This window comes from Nuphar pumila, chromosome 5 (assembly GCF_984573655.1).
Source record: "Nuphar pumila chromosome 5, dmNupPumi1.hap1.1, whole genome shotgun sequence".
Lineage (NCBI taxonomy): Eukaryota > Viridiplantae > Streptophyta > Magnoliopsida > Nymphaeales > Nymphaeaceae > Nuphar > Nuphar pumila.
The window spans coordinates 130,109,312-130,128,816 of record NC_143253.1 but is presented as its reverse complement, the minus strand read 5'-3'; the positions used below and the strand labels follow the sequence as shown (position 1 = coordinate 130,128,816).

General features: G+C 39.6%; 2 protein-coding genes across 4 annotated transcripts; both read left to right on the top strand.

The window, feature by feature from the left end:
* Positions 1 to 960: 960 nt before the first annotated feature.
* On the top strand, positions 961 to 18,261 carry LOC149838711 (putative disease resistance protein At5g47280). Of its 3 annotated transcripts, none has more exons than XM_090006759.1 (6): positions 961 to 1,045; positions 13,858 to 14,844; positions 15,492 to 15,898; positions 16,495 to 16,847; positions 16,937 to 17,127; positions 17,221 to 18,261. In XM_090006759.1, exons 2-6 carry the CDS (start codon positions 14,268 to 14,270, stop codon positions 18,054 to 18,056), a joined length of 2,364 nt encoding a protein of 787 aa, XP_089862885.1. In that variant the 5' UTR covers positions 961 to 1,045; positions 13,858 to 14,267; the 3' UTR covers positions 18,057 to 18,261. The 3 variants fall into 3 exon arrangements, with proteins under 3 accessions (XP_089862885.1, XP_089862883.1, XP_089862884.1); XM_090006757.1 differs by lacking the exon at positions 961 to 1,045 and adding an exon at positions 13,566 to 13,753; XM_090006758.1 differs by lacking the exon at positions 961 to 1,045 and adding an exon at positions 13,671 to 13,753 and having other exon boundaries at positions 13,837 to 14,844.
* On the top strand, positions 1,562 to 5,368 carry LOC149838712 (putative disease resistance protein At5g47280). The gene is made up of 5 exons (XM_090008303.1): positions 1,562 to 2,156; positions 2,804 to 3,210; positions 3,807 to 4,159; positions 4,248 to 4,453; positions 4,548 to 5,368. Exons 1-5 carry the CDS (start codon positions 1,562 to 1,564, stop codon positions 5,366 to 5,368), a joined length of 2,382 nt encoding a protein of 793 aa, XP_089864429.1.
* Positions 18,262 to 19,505: the final 1,244 nt, after the last annotated feature.

The following is a 19,505-nucleotide window of genomic DNA, read 5'->3' as shown; positions in this document are numbered from 1 at the left end:
ATACTACTCTTAATGGAAAATTAAACAAAAATAATGTGCTCCATGTAGGGCTGCATATGAGTGAAGCTGAACCTGAGTCTGGGCTGTTCAAGCTTGGTTTCCGATTATAAACCCAGGCTTCAGCGAGCTTGAGTTGAACCAAACCGAGCTCAAGCTTTTGATGCTCAAGCTTGGGTGAACAAGCTCAAGATGAGCTCATGAAAGGAGATGAGAAGGGGTTCAAACCCTTGACCACTTCTTGAAGAACACAAAGTGAAACCACTACACCAAGATAGCTTCTAAAGGATATTTTACATATGCATAATAAACGATCTTAATTGAGCCTAAATGAACTTCTACTGGTGTTCAGGCTCGGGCTTATCAAGCTTACGTTTAAGCACAAGCTGGGCTTGTTTCATGCATGAATGAGCTCATGCCGAGCTTTAACCGAGTCGAGTTGGAGCTACTCGGCTTGTTGTGCACCCCACAGTTTTTTACCAAAAAATTGAAAAAAAACGCATACTGTCAAAACATTTTAAACGGTGATTTCTAGCGATATTTTCAAAATATCAAGATTTTCAGTAAAATGTGGATGTTGTGTTTTTATCACGATATTTATGTTTTTAAGAGTGATTTTTTTGTGTGAAAAAATGCAGGATTTTACGTAATTTTATTTTTCATTTCAGTACAAAAAGCTATTTTTTATTATTTATTTATTTATTATTGCCCATAAAAACACAATAAATATAAAATTTCTCACTATATTTTGGCTGCCGGGAATTACCATTTAAAGTTTTTTGTCACTGTGATGGGATCTTATTCTTTGCCCACTATGGACGTAAATGCTTTTGCTTTGAGAAGGATGCCGACGTTTCTGGCCGTCTGTTTATCCGTTTTCTTCTTGTTTTCTGCTATGAAAACGACATGAGAAGTTTCCACAGTTCATACCTTCCCCGAGAATGAAGGAGGAGGTAGCGTGCGAACTCAAATGTGGTTCTTTTCGGTCGGCTCTTTTTTGGCTTTCGAATGCAGAGATATTCTGTTCTCGTTCGTCATTTCCTTCCATGTTAAGAAACGGACTCCCATTTTCTTTTCCTGCATACATTTCTGCTTCACGTTGGTTTTTATGGATGCTTACCCATTTTATAGATTGGTTGCTCTTTGTTTCAGTGATACGCGCAGAATCGCTTGTTTTCTGGAAGTGAGTTCTGACGATGAACAGTGAGAAATTTGAGGAAACTTGGTCGTTGTTTGGTGTGATTTAAGATGCAGATGACTAATCAATCACCTTATAATGATAAGTTGGTATTTGTTACATAGATGTTAATGTCATTCGGCTTCGCGCTCTAAGTCGTTTTCGATTTCTGCTGCTCGGACCAAATTGGTTCTAAATGTGATCAGAAAGAGTCGAAGAGATGACCAAGTTTGCTTCATTGGTTAAATTTAGTGTACAAACTCGAAATCTGTTTGTTTGAGGTATGAGTGCATTAATTTATACAGATTGGGAGTTGAGGGCTCCACATTAGGCCTCTCTGGTTGTTCTCTAATAGAATTGTAGCAACAGCAACACTAAAAAGAAAGAATGGTGGAACCGATCTCTGTATCAGCGCTTTCTGTGATTAAAGGGATAATAAAAGTTATCGACGAGGCGAAGAAGATATATGAGAATTTCATCAATGAGTTCCATGAGCTCAAAAATACGTTAGAGATTTTGGTTCCTCGCATTGAATCTGTTAAGCAGTTCGACGAGGAGACTGCAGATCAAAGCACGAAGGATAGCTTAACTGTCAGAAGGCGGGAGGAGATGACTAAGCTGTTGAAACAATTGGAAGATTGCGAGAAGTTGGTTAAGAAATGCACCAAGCTGCCATTGTGGAAATTCTGCAAGGTTAAAGATTACGCCGGGCAATTGAAAGGCTGTAACGAGTATCTGAAGAATTTCATAACCGTGAACATGGTGGCTGACATATGGGAGGTTACGAGGACGATGACACCGGCAAACTCTAACTTCGGTTCTGCTCTGCTTGAACCACCAAGGTTTACAGTTGGTTGGAGGATACCTCTGGAGGAGTTGAAACAAAAGTTGCTTCAGGGAGATGTTTCAGTGGTCGGAATCTGCGGCATTGGAGGATGCGGGAAGACAACTTTGGTGACAAAGCTCTGTGAGCAAGTTAAAGGTACAATTCCTGTTTACATTTCTCCTTCTTGATAGCCACACTCATGCATACCTTTTGGGGAAACCATTTTTGTGATCTTGATCATATAGTATATGTGGTGTTTAAGATACTTCAATTTGACATGCCTAGAAATTCTATGAAACCTTAAAATTCCTCTGTATTCACTAGAGTTTCGATTTGGGCTCCCCATTGTGCATTTTGCAATTGGAACATAAGTGCACTTGGAAGGAAAAACGACAGTGGGGAGAATGCAATTATTTCCTTTTCAGAGGAAATGGATTGTCCAAGTACATGCAGTTAGGCTGTTAAGGGTGGTGGACAGGTGGTAATTGTCCTTGAACTTTAACAGCTGAACCCGGCATAGGCAATCAGGTTGTGTTTGGATAAGTGAAATTGGACTGTTGTTCCATCAAAATTCTCCCTTTCTCTAAATTTAATGAAATTGAATTCAATTTTGCCCAACTCCACAAATCTAAACACACCCTTAAGGGGGACTGAACTCAGTTCCCTATTTTGTTGAGATGCCTCCAAAGAACCTTAAGTCCAAACACATCCTTCTTCTTTATGAAACAAGCTATATGGGAGTTTTTCTGTTATCTCAACATGAATATGAATGCTGATGATTTTCTTCATCTTGCATCTCCCAGACAAGTTTCACAAGATCATCTTTTTACCTATTTCAAAGTCTCCGGATTTGATGGAGATGGTTCGCAGATTATGGGTGGACTTGGTAAGAGCAGTCAGTGTGCCTAAATTTGTAAGTGAGGGCGATGCAATTACCCAGTTGAGGTCACGTCTGAAGGATAGAAAGCCAGAGGGGGACGCTGTTCTAGTGGTCTTAGATGATGTTTGGTATGATTCAGTGCTAGAGAAACTCGTGATCAGGAAAAGTGGTTTTAAAACTCTTGTCACATCTAGAGTGGAACTCAAGCAATTTGATTGGAGCTATTCAGTCCAGAAGCTGGGGGTGGAAGATGCCAAGGCTCTATTCCTTCAGTATGCTCTTTCCTCAAATCAAGACCCCAAGAATCTGGATTTTGAACTAGTGGAGAAGGTGCTTTCTTATCTTTCCAATCATCCATTAAACCACATCTTTGATCCTTAGATATAAATTGCATGCCCAGATAAATTGGTTGCACATATGAATGTCCGATAACATCAAGGAGTGTGTACATTTTTGTTCGCTGAGGTATCAGATACATACCTGTATATACTTTGCATTAACAAGGTACATGATAAGCATTCTTACGTTACTTATGGATAGCATGACATCCATTGCCATGAGTGCCTCTGATTTACTATCCAGAAAACTAGCCTTTGTCATAAGCAGAAGACTAAACTGCCGATGCAGATCGTAGTTGTGCTGCTTTTATGCCCAATGCCTACAAAATAATTGAGTATGTGCCTCCAAAGCAGGCTGATGGATTTGTTATAGATCATCAGTATCCAAATTTCCCAGAGTTGGTGCCCATTTTTCTGATACATTTGTGTCATCGTTTATGCTTGGGTACCAGTTAGCATTTGTACATTTTTGCATGTGCATGTGATGATGAGCACCTTGTTTCATTTTTTGATGAATAACATTGTGCATGTGCCAAATATGGGATTTTTATCCACCCTTTCTTTAATGATGATGCTACCAACTTTCAGATAGTGGAAGGCTGCAAGCGTCTTCCTCTAGCACTTAAAGTTATTGGGGCTTCTCTGAAGAAAGAAGGTAAGTGGAAATGGGAAGAGACAGCAAATGTGCTTCTTCAAGTTGGAGGAATCTTCAATGATTATGAGGAGATCCTTGAATGCCTGGAAACCAGCCTAAAGTCCTTGACCACAATACAACATGAGTGTTTTATGGACTTCAGCACCTTTCCTGATAACAAAAGGATACGAGCAGCTGCTGTCATGGACATGTGGGTTCAAATTCGTGGCCTAAATGAAAATGGTGCCCGCAGCATTTTACAAGAACTCTCCAACCGGCATCTGATTGATCTTTTTGAAAGAACAGGGTATAACAATATTTGGTAGCATAACTCCATGCTCCTGTGAATTTGAATTGCTTCCCTTGGCTAAATTTCGCTTTTGATGTCTCACTAGGAATGAAGCAAAGGACCAACATGAGAGCTTCAGTGATCTCTTTGTTATTCAGCATGATCTACTGAGTGAATTGGCTGTCTACACTAGCAGAAAGACCAAAAAAAGCCAGGATAAGCGGCTCATCATTAATCAAACAGATGCTCTACATAACTTGGAAGGACAGAAGGATCTTACATTGCAAGCTCAGATTGTTTCCATACATATTGGTGAATTTTATCAACCAAAGTACACCTTCACTTGTTTGGAATGTTCTCTTATGTTTTTTTTCATGATGAGCAACTTTATTTGATCTTTGTGCAGGTGAAATTAGATATGCAGATTGGTTTTACGCGTCCTTCCCTTCTGCTGAAGTCCTTATCTTGAATTTTTCAGCCAGTTCTTATCGTTTGCCTCCCTTTTTGGAGAGAATGGAAAACCTCAAGGTTTTAATCATTGCAAATCACAGCTCAATTGCCGCAGAAATAAGTGGAATACCACGGTCAAATTATCTAAAGAATCTCAGAAGGATCAGGTTAGAGAAGATATCCTTACCCATTCGTTATACTTTTGCTGAGCCATTCCACGTGTACAAGCTTTCAATGGTGCTCTGCGAGGTCAGCCAAGAGAAAAACTGCTTGGCATTTGACATCCCAACAATATTTCCAGAGCTCACAGAGCTCGAAATAGATTACTGCAATGGATTGGAGAGGTTGCCAACTGCAGCTTGTGACATTGTCAAACTACAGAAGCTGAGCATCACCAACTGCCATGATCTAATTGAGTTGCCAGAAGAGATCGGTAGGTTGAGCAAATTAGAGGTCCTAAGATTGCACGCATGTACATCATTGGAAGGCCTACCAGATTCTTTAACTGAACTAGAGAAACTGAGATTTCTGGATGTGTCCGACAGTTCACGTGTCTCAAGTCTCCCTGAAAGCGTAGGCAACCTACGCGGCTTGAGAACGGTCGACATGAGGGGATGCTCGGCAATACTGCCTGTATCAGTAAGGGATCTGGTGGGCCTTACACGTGTCATTTGTAATGCAGATACTGCAAGGTTATGGGAGCTTTTTCTGCCTTACCTCAGGAAGCTAAAGTTGGATGTGCCTAAAGACAATGTGCACTTGGGCTTCCTTTATTAGAGTGCTGGATTGCTGGTCTGACTCAATATACTACTGAATAATGGAATAGAAATTCAGTATGTTTTTAATTCCTCTTGTGAGTTGGCTTTGATGCTTCTTTTTTATTCATATCTTATTGGTGTTTTATCTCATTGGACCTAAGTTCTCTCATATTACTTGCTCCATCATAACCTTGTCCATGCAAACTTGATATGCTTAATTTATTCTTACAAAATGTTTCGTCAACTGCTTGTTTAAGTGACATAGAACTTGTTTCAAAAACATTCACAAGAGTAAGAAATCGCTCAATCACTCGACATTTTTCATTAACAAACCATAAAACAATAGTCATTTATTCTTTAGTTGATACATCACGAGAATCATAATGTAAAATAGAAAAAAAATTTATGTTTAAGTTTCATGATAATAACATTTGTGATTTGTATAGAAGCAGCCTTAACAATATCCTTTTGTATATCAGGAGATATCAATTTGTTATTTTCTAGAGCACTTTTCAATACAACTTTATTTATGTTATCATTGATTTTTACAAATATCTTCAACAACTCAATAAAATTTCCTCTATTAAGATATTCTTCAGCTTCATCATGCCCTCGAAATGTCAATCCTTGACTTAACAAGTATCTGATGGCATTAACAGTTGCCCAAAGGCGAAGTCTATATTCATCTTTCGGGCGAACACTTTATTTATAAAGTATAGCATCAATATGTTGTTTTTGTTGCATCAAATTTTGACACTTCATTCGTGCTGAATTATAAAACCTGCTAGAGCTTCCAACATGTTTATCAAACTTCTTCTTGTCTTTCCAGTTATAAAATCCTTCAGATATGAATGCCTTTGCACTAATCTTCTCTGTACTTTTTGGCCTGAAAAGATAATACTGTAAATAATATGCTTTATGCTTACTTGTACTACAGTCCAATCAATCCTTATACTCATCATACCAAGCTGGAATGAACCTTCATTTTTTATGGTTTAGTTGAAATGTACAATCTCGAAGTTGACAAGGATCTCAGATCATATATGCTCTAAGAACATTATCTTTATATTATGATGATAACTAGAATTAGAAGGATGAAGTGCAGGGTCTTCAGGTAACTCTAATTCACCAATTTCTGTTTTGCTTATTTTCTAACTTGGTTCTCCTTCTCGAGTTACAAGAGATTTATCAAAGATTGACCTTTTTGTTATAAACTTATTCATTCCTATGCAACGAAAAAAAATAAGACAATATTCTATGAGCCAAATCTCATCGCAAAAAAGGATCAAACAAAATGAAAATGATAATCTTCTATGAAGCTAGATATCAAACTATGTTTTGTAACTAATCAATGAGTATCAACAACATGATATGAACTGAATCTAAAGCTCTCAATCATCAGATGGAAGTAAAATTCTAGAGAAGGTGGCAGCAAGTACCGTAAAATTCTCTAAAGTCCAAACCCGATGTGATCTTCGGATCTTCCTCTTACATGAAATAATCAGTTTACCTCATCTAAAGTAATGCCAAGTAAGTTCAAACCCGATTTTCAGTTCGCAAGTTCTAGCAAGTAATGTCAAATCATTAAAAAGATAAAAAAATTATCCAAGTTCTACGCATTTCAAGAAAATCACATAACACTACAAGAAAAATATGGATTAGCGACGAACGTTATCCATCGCTAAACAGTTTAGCGATGGATAGCATCCATCGCATAATCCTGGTCGCTAATTAGCGACATAACTTATTTGTCGCTACTTTCATCGCTAATTTGCAACGGAATAGCGACATACATGATCCGTCGCGAGTTCGTCGCTAAATAAGCATTGATTTGAGTTTCCGACGGATTATATTCCGTCGCTACTTCTGTCGCTAACATAGTGACAAAATTATCGACAAAATATATTTTGTCGCAAACTATCAAAAATTCATCATTGAATATTAGCGCGAATATTATCCGTCGCTAATCCATCATAAAATTTTAAAAATAAAAATAAAAAAAAAGATCCTCGAGGTGTGTGCCTCATACGCCTTGAGGCGCACGCCTCGAGGCGAGGCGCACCTCAAGCCGAGGCGTACACGCCTTAAAATTTTTAATCAAATGAGGGTCAGAGTCCTCATTTGACCAAAAAATAAGGTTTTTTTTATGTAGTTTTAATTAAGCTACTAGTAAAAAAATTGGTATGATCCATAAGAAACCGGGTCTCAAACATAAGATCAAGAAAAAATTTGGTCTGGGACCCGCGCCGGGGAGAACCCCCGGACCCCCCTCTAGTAAGGAAAATATATGATATTGCTAAATAGTATAATGCAGTTAACACTTGAGAAAAAATGTCATTCTTACCCATACCCCCCCCCCCCCAAAAAAAAAAAAAGGAAAGACAATAGGAATGCCTGAAGTATATTTAAATGAAAATAAAGTTAACACAGTTGAAAGTGGACAAAGAAAACATGATTAAAGATGATAAAGTGTTTTGTTTTGGTTATGCAAAATCCACTGTAAAAAAGATTACTTCAGTCATTATATCAAGACTTTATTTTGGTTGAGGGTCTTATGATTCCCTTGTAAAACATCAGCACTATAATTATCATTAGCAGTAGTCATGTTAGCAGCGCGCGCGCACACACACACACGAGAACCATAACAAAGTAACTCTTGACAAATGTCTTAGTATGCAAATCACTTTACCCTATATATCAGCACTCTTAACTACTAATTAAATCAATGACGATAATCACACACACAAAAACAAAAACAACAAGAATAAGTGTAGCCCTTGATAAATGTCCCTTGATAAATGTCTTGGTATCCAAACCTGTGATGGGTTATAGCTACTTGTGACATTTTGGCATTTACGTAGATCACAAGGTCAAAATTAACACTTGCAATTAACCTCCCACAAGTCCATAATGTTTCTACATATTCTATAGAAATTCTCGCAAAACAACCACCCACTCCGTCATGAAAAACCAAACAGCAGGCAAAATCAATTAAAAAAAACAATTATAAGGGAAGAAAAGGAAGAGAAAGAAACAATTAATGTTCTACAAAAAAAGCCAAACTTTATTAAAGATTAAGAAGAAAAGCTAAAGAAGGAAAAAATGGAAAACAATAAACCAGACAGTGTGATGGGCTACAGAGTTATTTTCATGACCAAACAACCAATGAACTGAATTACCCACATGTCCACACAAACAAGTCCAGCATAAAAAGCAACTAGACAAATTAAAAATCTTTACTCTTGGTGCAACCATGATCCACCCAACATCTTCTAGATGCTTCAATAATATCCAAAATCCCCCTACATTGAAACATATGAATGAAGAGGTCTAAAATATCATAACTTCCACAAAAAAGAAAACAATCAACTTCACAAAAATAAGAAAAACTCAAAACTCATGACGCAGGCGCCATACAGTGGTACACCCCAAGCACCTTACTGCACATCACATCTGATATATAGAAATCAAATAAAATGTCACGCCCAAAGTATTCAATAAGGAAACCGAGATTCTCTACAGTTGTCAATTTCAGAACGAGACAACCAACAAAAATTTCAACCAATCAACCATGAGCCACAAAACCATTACCTAGTAGCATGTTTACGATGCAGCAGCAGCCCTAATGACCATGCATTTACCATTCAAACAGTAAGAGAAAGTTTATAAGATGATAGCCAATGCTTGCACTACCAAGCAATCCCAATAAGATAGTCCAAAATAATCCATATAATATAGTCCAAAGATGGGAGAATAAGATAACGATGACAAGAGGACGGACTGGGAAACTTAAAAACAACTTACAAACACGCCTTCAAGTTGTGTTTCTTGGTTAAGGGTTGTTTGCAGCAAATACAAAATCCTGCAATAAATCTGAAGCATCAACCTCCTCATATATGTAGAGAAAAAGATTCAAGGGAAAAAGGAAAAAAAATAAGTGGTAGAGATGAGGCCAATAAAATAGCAATGATAAGGAGTGGAGATGATCATGCCACAAATACAACTCCAAATTCCATGTTTTTCTGTATAATGGTTGTCACCCCTTCTAAGCATCAAAAGTCAAATTTCTTGACCCCTGCAATGAATCCTAAATATCAAAATCCAAACACCAGAAAAAGCTTAAAATTTACAAGAAGCAGATGAGAAGATAAATATCTTTAAACATCAAATTCGATGAATAATATTCCGGGTAGAAGAAGAATAATTAATAACCATTCCCCCATCTGATATTACGATCAACAGTATTGACCAAAGAAGTTCCCCCTTATCATAATCAATCTATCGAAAGGTCAAAATTGACGATCTTCACCACATACAATAAAGAGCATCCACACTACATCAACAAAACAAGTGCCCAATATCAACCTCAGAAAAAATATCGCCATCAGAAAAAACGATAAAAAGAAAAAAAATGACGATCTTGCATTAGATGATTCACTGTTGACCTTGGGTTATACTCATCTTCGTTAATTTTTAGGACAAGTTCGCCTGAAAAATGTACCTGCCTGCGGCCGTCGACGCTGTGTGAGATCTATGGCCGTCGAAGTCGCGGGCGAGTGGAACTCGGTGGTCTCGTTGAGGGCTCCGGCGGTGGCCTCGTACCCCTTGGAGAAAAATCGGGCACCGACGATCTTTCGGTTGCAGTTCGCTGACGTGAACGCTTGGCCCTCCTCGCAGGCACCGCACCATCAGGTCGGCACCGGAGCGAGGTTGAGGTTGGAGAAAGACCGACGCTCCAACCGGAAAGATCGGATTCAAACCACAGGCTATGCTGGTTGCGAAGGCCAAGGAACTGCGGCAAGCAGGTGGTGTGGAGGCTACGAGGAGAAAGGAGGGGGGAGGAGGGAACAAGCAGAGATCATGCCCTAAATGGGCCTTTTTATATCACAAATTAGCTAACTCCGTCGCTAATTTGCGACATATTAATGAGAAAAAAAAATTCGACGCAAATTTGTCATTAATTAGCGACGGATTTCCTGACAGAAACTTTTCGTCGCTAACTCCATCGCTAATTTCAATTTTGGTGATGGCTAGTTTTCTCTAGCTAATCTGTCGTGAATTTACGACGAAAAAAATTTGTTGCAAATTTTCGTCGCTAATTAATGTTTTTCTTGTAGCGTAAGAGAAGCATTCAGCCTTTGACTACAGGTGCTTTGCCCCTACTGACGATCAAAACGACAAGGGTGTGGAGCCCCCTGTTCTGCCAAAAAGATCAAAGGGGCAGGGTGCAAAGCCCCCTACTGGAAGGCTTGAGGAGACGGGCGAGGCCCCCTGTCCTGTCGAAAAGATAAAAGGGTAGGGGCAAAGCCCCCCTGCCGACAGGCAGGAGAACAGGGGTGGAGCCCCCCCCCCCCCCCCCTCCCGCTGTCTTGCTAGAAAGAACAAAGGGACAGGGGCAAAGCCCTCTGCCGATAGACATGAGGACAAGGGCAGAGCCCCCCTCATCCTGTCAAAGAGACCAAAGGGGCAGAGGTGGTCGGGACCTCTTCTAGCACCCGCCTCAGGTGGGGAGGGCCCGACAGAGGCAGTCGGGCCTTGCCAATCCTCCGGCAACCATCGAAAGAAAAGGGGGAGGCTCTGACAGAGGCCACACGGTCCTCCGACGGCCCCAGGGGAAGGGGGAGGCTTTGGTAGAGGCCACCGAACCTCCAACCGTCATGGGGGAAGGAGAAGCCTCCGGCAGAGGCCACCGACTCTCTGTCGGTCCTTTGGCGATCCTGATCGAATGAGAAAAGAAAAACAGGAGAAGGGGTTTACTTGCGGGAGGCATCGGTGCTCGTCGCGGCAAGGTTAGCATGGGAGATCGGCTTGTCAGAAATCGCAGAGGGGGAAACAAAGAGGACGAGAGAGAGCCGACGGCCACTTGTAACGCAACGGCTAGCAATGGCCATTACGGGAGGTGAGGAGGAAGGGGGAGGGCGGCGCAGGGAAAGGCATTGCGAGCCCTTCCCTGTGACCCTAGTAACTTAACTCTATTGGGTTCTTGGATCTGGGTCAGGTCCGAACCTGACTCGGGTCCGATAAAAAATTCTGGGGTGGGTGACCGCCCACCCATGCCCACCCCTGGCTCCGCCACTGGTGTGTACTAGTCTTAGTTGTTATATAGGTCCCAAAACAATCTAGCATTATCTAGAATCATCATAAAGGTAAGTAAACGACTAACTTCGTTTCTTTTTGTCAATCACCTTAACAAAAGTAATCAACAAAATCTCTCCTCATCATCTGAACTCGACAATGAAGGATGATGGTTGAGAGAAGAAACACTCATAAATTTGAAGTCGCCGCAACCATTGTGGTCCTGTCCATCCTGTCTATTGTTTTTGTTGAGGGAGACATTGTTGTCCAAGAAACGTTGGTGGTAACCATATTACAGTTTAAAAACTTGTCGGGTCAACCCAGTGACTCGGCCTGGATGGCCCATTCACTGGGTAAAAAAAACAGGTTGAACTTGGTTTTTACAAAACTCAACCCAGTTTTGGGTGAGTCATGCTTATATATTCTTATATAATATATTTTATATATAATTACATATATTATATATAAAAAAATGGTTGTACATGTATTAATAAAAATTACATGTTAAAAAATATTATAAAAAATTATCATATGATACAATTTATATATAATATATTAGTAAAGTACTATAATATATATATATATATAATTCCCCAGTCGCTCAAGGACAAGCCAGACACTGAGTTTTTAAAACCACGGTAAACATTAGAAGACATGAAAACGGCAATAGAGTAATCTTATTACGTTGAACTATGATTTAAGCATGGCAAAGTCAGGTAAGTGACAGAGGCTTATGTTTGAAAATTAGTCTCTTGGCTCATTTTGATGTCCGTAATTTTTTAAAAGTCAGTTACGTTATTATAAATAGGTCAGACGTGTTTTTGTAAATCTTAAATTGTCTTGACTCCATCATTGCTAAATAATAAAATGTTTTTTGCACGTTGACTCAGTTCATTGTTATTATTCTTATTTTTCTTTTCATTTCGCGACAAAGTATATTTTAATTTTTACATAAAACTAGAATATATGAAGTAGCAAAATATATAAACTGGTATGAACATATATTTTCATAATTGTTTTTGCAAATCTAACCCTGTAGATGCATATGGCGTGGTTCCTTTGTTCTGAATTGACTATTGGATCAACCTTATCCTTATCTGATAATTTTTTATGCTTGAATATTTAAAAAAAATTATGAGTTGTCAATTTTTAAGCATTGAAAGATTCTTGTTATACCTCATAATCGGTCGGATGATTCAACGCAGCTAGATTGTATTCATATGATAAAATAAAAAACTATAAAAAAAATTCTATTGATGTTGACTGATTTACATATTATATTTTAGTTACCCCCTCTGAATGACGTTGCCTAGCATTAAAAAGCCGTCAGTGTTAGGTGTCTTGACGACAGCCCCCTTTCATGGTGCATGCAGACCGCTCTTATAAATTTCTTTTGAGAAAATTTCATTAGGAGCCGAACCATTCTCTTTTTAATTTAAAAATGAACTTTACTTTTCTAAAATTTCTGACATGAACAAAAATTGCGGCACATACAATTGAAGTTGGCATCCATCATCTTGTGGAAAGTGATTGTTTTTTAGTATCCCGTATTCTCCATAAGAATTAAAAAAAGCTTGTTTATCCTTATTAAGAAAGAAAAGAGTAATCATTTGAGCATTTAATTATAAGGTGTTATTGTAATTTGATTTGAAAGTTTAACCTTGGTTAATTGATAATAATAGAGGCAGGGATGCAACCGGATTGGATTGTAAACATCTAAATACATTACTGATTCATTTTCTCATTTGAATGAAAAAGTGAATCTGATTGATTTCTAAGAAGCAACGAACATGAGATCTCAAATCACAAGGGCCCACCTGTGATTTGTAATTGCTTGTTTTTTAAATCACTTTCTAAAAAGCATGAGATCCCAAATCACAGGCAGGAGCTGCCGAACTTACCCTGAATGGAATCAGACATGAAATAGTAAAAAATTCCAAGACCTTCATTCTGAATCCAAAAAAAATTATTATTACAAATATTAAAATAATGACCGAGTGTCGGTGCATCTGTGCATGTGCCACTGGACCAAAATGTCGTGTCCGAATCAGAGACTGATATCAGAAAATTGAAAGGATGACCCCTACTGGAATCTGGGGCCGTCAATAATTTGCTTTGGGGGAGCATTGACAACTGAGGGATTTTGTTTGTCCGTTTTCTTCTTGTTTTCCGCTATTAAAACGACATGAGAAGTTTCCACAGTTCATACCATCCCTGAGAATGCGGGAGGAGGTACCGTGCGAACTCAAATGTGGTTCTTTTTCGGTCGGCTCTTTTTTGGTTTTCGAATGCCAGAGATATTCTGTTCTCGTTCGTCATTTCCTTCCATGTTAAGAAACGGACTCCCATTTTCTTTTCCTCCATTGATTTCTGCTTCACGCTGTTTTTTATGGATGCTTACCCATTTTATAGATTGGTTGCTTTTTGTTTCAGTGATACGCGCAGAATCGCTCGTTTTCTGGAAGTGAGTTCTGACGATGAACAGTGAGAAATTTGAGGAAACTTGGTCGTTGTTTGGTGTGATTTAAGTTGCACATGACTAATCACCTTATACTGATAAGTTGGTATTTGTTACATAGATGTTAATGTCATTTGGCTTCGCGCTCTAACTCGTTTTCGATTTCTACTGCTCGGACCAAATTGGTTCTAAATGTGATCAGAAAGAGTCGAAGAGATTACCAAGTTTGCTTCATTGGTTAAATTTGGTGTACAAACTCGAAATCTATTTGTTTGAGGTACGAGTGCATTAATTATACAGATCGGGAGTTGGGGGCTCCACATTAAGCCTCTCTCCTTGTTCTCTGATAGAATTGTAGCAACAGCAAAACTTATAAAAAGAAAGAATGGTGGAAGTATCAGCGGTTTCTGTGATTAATGTGATAATAGAAGTTATCGACGAGGCAATGAAGATATATGGGCATTTCAACAATGAGTTCGATAAGCTCAAAAATACGTTAAAGATTTTGGTTCCTCGCATTGAATTTGTTATGCAGTCGGTCGAGGAGATTGCAGATCAAAGCACGACGGATAGCTTAACTGTCTTAAGACGGGAGGAGATGACTGAGCTGTTGAAGCAATTGGAAGATTGCAAGAAGTTGGTTAAGAAATGCGCCGAGCTGCCATTGTGGAAATTCTGCAAGGTTAAAGATTACGCCGAGCAATTGAAAGCCTGTAACAAGTATCTGAAGAATTTCAAAACCGTGATGGTGGTTGACACATGGGCGGTAACGATGACACGGGCAAACCCGAACTTCGGTTCTGCTCTGCCTGAACCACCAACGTGTACAGTTGGTTGGAGGATACCTGTGGAAGAGTTGAAACAAAAGTTGCTTCAGGAAGATGTTTCGGTGGTCGGAATCTGCGGCATTGGAGGATGCGGGAAGACAACTTTGGTGACAAAGCTCTGTGAGCAAGTTAAAGGTACAATTCCTGTTTAGATTTCTCCTTCTTGATAGCCACACTCATGCATACTTTTGGGGGAAACCATTTTTGTGAACTTGATCATACAGTATATGTGGTATTTAAGTTACTTCAATTTGACATGCCTAGAAATTCTATGAAACCTTAAAATTCCTCTGTATTCACTAGAGTTTCAATTTGGGCTCCCCATTGTGCATTTTGCAATTGGAACATAAGTGCACTTGGAAGGAAAAACGACAGTGGCGAGAATGCAACTACTTCCTTTTCAGAGGAAATGGATTGTCCAAGTACATTCAGTTAGGCTGTTAAGGGTGATGGACAGGTGGTAACTATCCTTAAACTTTAACAGCTGAGCCCGGCATAGGCAATCAGGTTGTGTTTGGATAAGTGAAATTGGACTGCTGTTCCATCAAAATCCCCCCTTTCTCTAAATTTAATGAAATTGAATTCAATTTTGCCCAACTCCACAAATCTAAACACACCCTTAAGGGGAAATGAACTCAGTTCCCCATTTTGTTGAGATGCCCCCAAAGAACGTTAAGTCCAAACCCATCCTTTTTCTTTATGAAACAAGCTATATGGGAGTTTTTCTGTTATCTCAACATGAATATGAATGCTGATGATTTTCTTCATCTTGCATCTCCCAGACAAGTTTCACAAGATCATCTTTTTACCTGTTTCAAAGTCGCCGGATTTGATGGAGATGGTTCGCAGATTATGGGTGGACTTGGTAAATGTCAGTGTGCCTAGATTTGTAAGCGAGGGTGATGCAATTATCCAGTTGAGGTCACGTCTGAAGGATAGAAAGCCAGAGGGGGACGCTGTTCTAGTGGTCTTAGATGATGTTTGGTATGATTCAGTGCTAGAGAAACTCGTGATCAGGAAAAGTGGTTTTAAAACTCTTGTAACATCTAGAGTGGAACTCCCCGAGAATCTGGATTGGAGCTATCGGGTGCCACCGTTGGGGATGGAAGATGCCAAGGCTCTATTCCTTCACTATGCTCTTTCCTCAAATCAAGACCCCGAGAATCTGGATTTTGAACTAGTGGAAAAGGTGCTTTCTTATCTTTCCAATCATCCATTAAACCACAGCTTTGATCCTTAATTATAAATTGCATGCCCAGATAAATTGGTTGCACATATGAATGTCCGATAACATCAAGGAGTGTGTACATTTTTATTCGCTAAGGTATCAAATACATACCTATATATACTTTGCATTAATAAGGTACATAATAAGCATTCTTACGCTACTTATGGATAGCATGACATGCATTGCCACGAGTGCCTCTGATTTACTATCCAGAAAACTAGCCTTTGTCATATGCAAAAGACTAAACTGCCGATGCAGATCGTAGTTGTGCTGCTTTTATGCCCAATGCCTACAAAATAATTGAGTATGTGCCTCCAAAGCAGTCTGCTGGATTTGTTATGGATCATCAGTATCCAAATTTCCCAGAGTTGGTGCCCATTTTTCTGATACATTTGTGTCATCGTTTATGCTTGGGTACCAGTTAGCATTTGTATATTTTTGCATGTGCATGTGATGATGAGCACCTTGTTTCATTTTTTGATGAATAACATTGTGCATGTGCCAAATATGGGATTTTTATCCACCCTTTCTTTAATGATGATGCTACCAACTTTCAGATAGTAGAAGGCTGCAAGCGTCTTCCTCTAGCACTTAAAGTTATTGGGGCTTCTCTGAAGAAAGAAGGTAAATGGAAATGGGAAGAGACAGCAAATGCGCTTCTTCAAGTTGGAGGAATCTTCAATGATCGTGAGGAGATCCTTGAATGCCTGGAAACCAGCCTAAAGTCCTTGACCACAATACAACATGAGTGTTTTATGGACTTCAGCACCTTTCCTGATAACAAAAGAATACGAGCAGCTGCTGTCATGGACATGTGGGTTCAAATTCGTGGCCTAAATGAAAATGGTGCCCGCAACATTTTACAAGAACTCTCCAACCGGCATCTGATTGATCTTTTTGAAAGAACAGGGTATAACAGTATTTGGTAGCATAACTCCATGCTCCTGTGAATTTTAATTGTTTTCTCTTGGCTAAATTTCACTTTTGATGCCTCACTAGGGACCGACATGAGAGCTTCAGTGATCTCTTTGTTATTCAGCATGATCTACTGAGTGAATTGGCTGTCTACACTAGCAGAGAGACCAAAAAAAGTGAGAACAAGCGGCTCATCATTAAACAAAAAGATGATCTACATGAGTTGGAAGTTCAGAAGGATCTATCGCAAGCTCAAATTGTTTCCATACATATTGGTGAATTTTATCAACCAAAATACACCTTTACTTGTTTGGAATGTTCTCTTATGTTTTTTTCATGATGAGCAACTTCGTTTGGTCTCTATGCAGGTGAGATGGGACTGTCAGATTGGGTTGATGCGTCATTCCCTTGTGCTGAAGTCCCTTGTGCTGAAGTCCTTATCTTGAATTTTTCAGCCAGTTATTATTGTTTGCCTCCCTTTTTGGAGAGAATGGAAAATCTCAAGGTTTTAATCATTGCAAATCGCAGCTCTATTGTCGCAGAAATAAGTGGAATACCACGGTCAAGTTATCTAAAGAATCTCAGAAGGGTCAGGTTAGAGAAGATATCCTTACCTATTCGTTATACTTTTGCTGAGCCATTCCAGTTGCAGAAGCTTTCAATGGTGCTCTGCGAGGTCAGCCAAGAGAAAAATTGCTTGGCATTCGACATCCCAACAATATTTCCAGAGCTCACAGAGCTCGAAATAGATTACTGCAATGGATTGGAGAGGTTGCCAACTGCAGTTTGTGACATTGTCAAACTACAGAAGCTGAGCATCACCAACTGCCATGATCTAATTGAGTTGCCAGAAGAGATCGGTAGGTTGAGCAAATTAGAGGTCCTAAGATTGCACGCATGTACATCATTGGAAGGCCTACCAGATTCTTTAACTGAACTAGAGAAACTGAGATTTCTGGATGTGTCCGACTGTTCACGTGTCTCAAGTCTCCCTGAAAGCGTAGGCAACCTACGCGGCTTGAGAACGGTCGACATGAGGGGATGCTCGGCAATACTGCCTGTATCAGTAAGGGATCTGGTGGGCCTTACACGTGTCATTTGTAATGCAGATACTGCAAGGTTATGGGAGCTTTTTCTGCCTTACCTCAGGAAGCTAAAGTTGGATGTGCCTAAAGACAATGTGCACTTGGGCTTCCTTTATTAGAGTGCTGGATTGCTGGTCTGACTCAATATACCACTACTGAATAATGGTATGAAAATTCAGTATGTTTTTAATTCCTCTTGTGAGTTGGCTTTGACGCTCGTGCTTTATTCATATCTTATTGGTGTTTTATCTCATTGGACCTAAGTTGCTTTCATGTAATGCTTCTGAACAGCAAGATTATTGGGTTGCTCTTTGTTTTTAGTTACATTGGATGACTTATAATTTAACTCTGTAGTTTTTGCAGAGCAATGTGGGTTCTGTGTAAAAACCCCTCCGACGGTTTCGTCGGAGGGGATAAGGTTGACAAAAAAAAGGGAACCACCTCCCCGGTAACCGCCGAAGGGGGTGAGGATAAACCTCACCCCCTACAATCCACGAGAGGGATGAGGCTTATCCTCATCCCCCTCACCTTGTGTGCCCTCACACAGCTTCCTCTTTCACCCAGCAAGAGAGCGAAAAAAAAATCGAGAGGAGTGAAAGAGGAAAAAGCGAGAAAGTTGCATATATGGGGAGACTTACCGGATTTCGGCCAGTGACGCAGGCAAGGTGTGTGTCCTTCGTCTTCTTTCTTTTTTTCGAGCAAAAAGAGGGCCGGCAGCCATGGTTGTCAGCAAGCTGCAGAGAAAAAAAAATGAGAGAGAGGGTCGATGGGCTGGGCCCCCTCTGCTAAAGAAAAGATGAAGGGTTAGAGCCCCTTCCGCATTTTTTTTACTTTTAAAGGATGATCGGGTCGGTCTGGCACGATCGAGACTAAACCAAATCGTTTAACAAAAAAAAGGCATTTGATCGGGTCGGCCTCCGGAACAAAGTAAAAGTAAAAAAAAAATAATTGGGTCGAACTGATTCTGACGAACTGGTTTAGACCAAACCGGTTGAGACTGAATCGAGTTAAGAGTGGGTCAGTTCATTTCAAATCGGTTTGAATCGAACCTCTCTGAACCGAACTGGAAAAGTAAAAAAAAGGAAGAATAGGGTCAAACTGATTTTGACTGAACTAGTCCAAATCAAATCGATTCAGACTGAATCGGGTTTAGAGTAGGACAGTTCAGACCAAATCGGTTTGAATCGAACCGCTCTGAACCGAACCAATTCAGACCGATTCGGTTACACTGAACCAGTACAATCAAGTCGGGTCTGACCGGGTCTCAGATCCAAATTGGTCTGATCTGGACCTAACCGAATCTGGATCTAGACCGATCTAGTCAGTCTTGACCGAACCAAATATAACTGGATTCAGAGAAATCTAGGTCTGATTTTGAACTGATTATTTTGGATCCAGAATAGAATTGGATCATATTTGAATCAATACTAGATCAGAACTGGATTTGGATCCAATCAAATGAATCAATTTTAGATCCAGATCAAAACTGGGTCTAGATCTAGTCAAACAGTTTAGGTCCAGATCAATAATGAGTTTTGATTCAATTAGACAATTTTGGATCCAGATCA

What these genes read in the sequence shown, in the direction of transcription:
- LOC149838711 (XM_090006759.1), top strand. Translation starts at nt 14,268, where the DNA reads ATGGTGGAAGTATCAGCGGTTTCTGTGATTAATGTGATAATAGAAGTT. An exon ending in GCTCTGTGAGCAAGTTAAAG is followed by an intron (nt 14,845 to 15,491) that starts GTACAATTCCTG and finishes TGCATCTCCCAG; the next exon opens with ACAAGTTTCACAAGATCATC. An exon ending in GATCTTTTTGAAAGAACAGG is followed by an intron (nt 16,848 to 16,936) that starts GTATAACAGTAT and finishes ATGCCTCACTAG; the next exon opens with GGACCGACATGAGAGCTTCA.
- LOC149838712 (XM_090008303.1), top strand. Translation starts at nt 1,562, where the DNA reads ATGGTGGAACCGATCTCTGTATCAGCGCTTTCTGTGATTAAAGGGATA. An exon ending in GCTCTGTGAGCAAGTTAAAG is followed by an intron (nt 2,157 to 2,803) that starts GTACAATTCCTG and finishes TGCATCTCCCAG; the next exon opens with ACAAGTTTCACAAGATCATC. An exon ending in ATTTTGAACTAGTGGAGAAG is followed by an intron (nt 3,211 to 3,806) that starts GTGCTTTCTTAT and finishes ACCAACTTTCAG; the next exon opens with ATAGTGGAAGGCTGCAAGCG.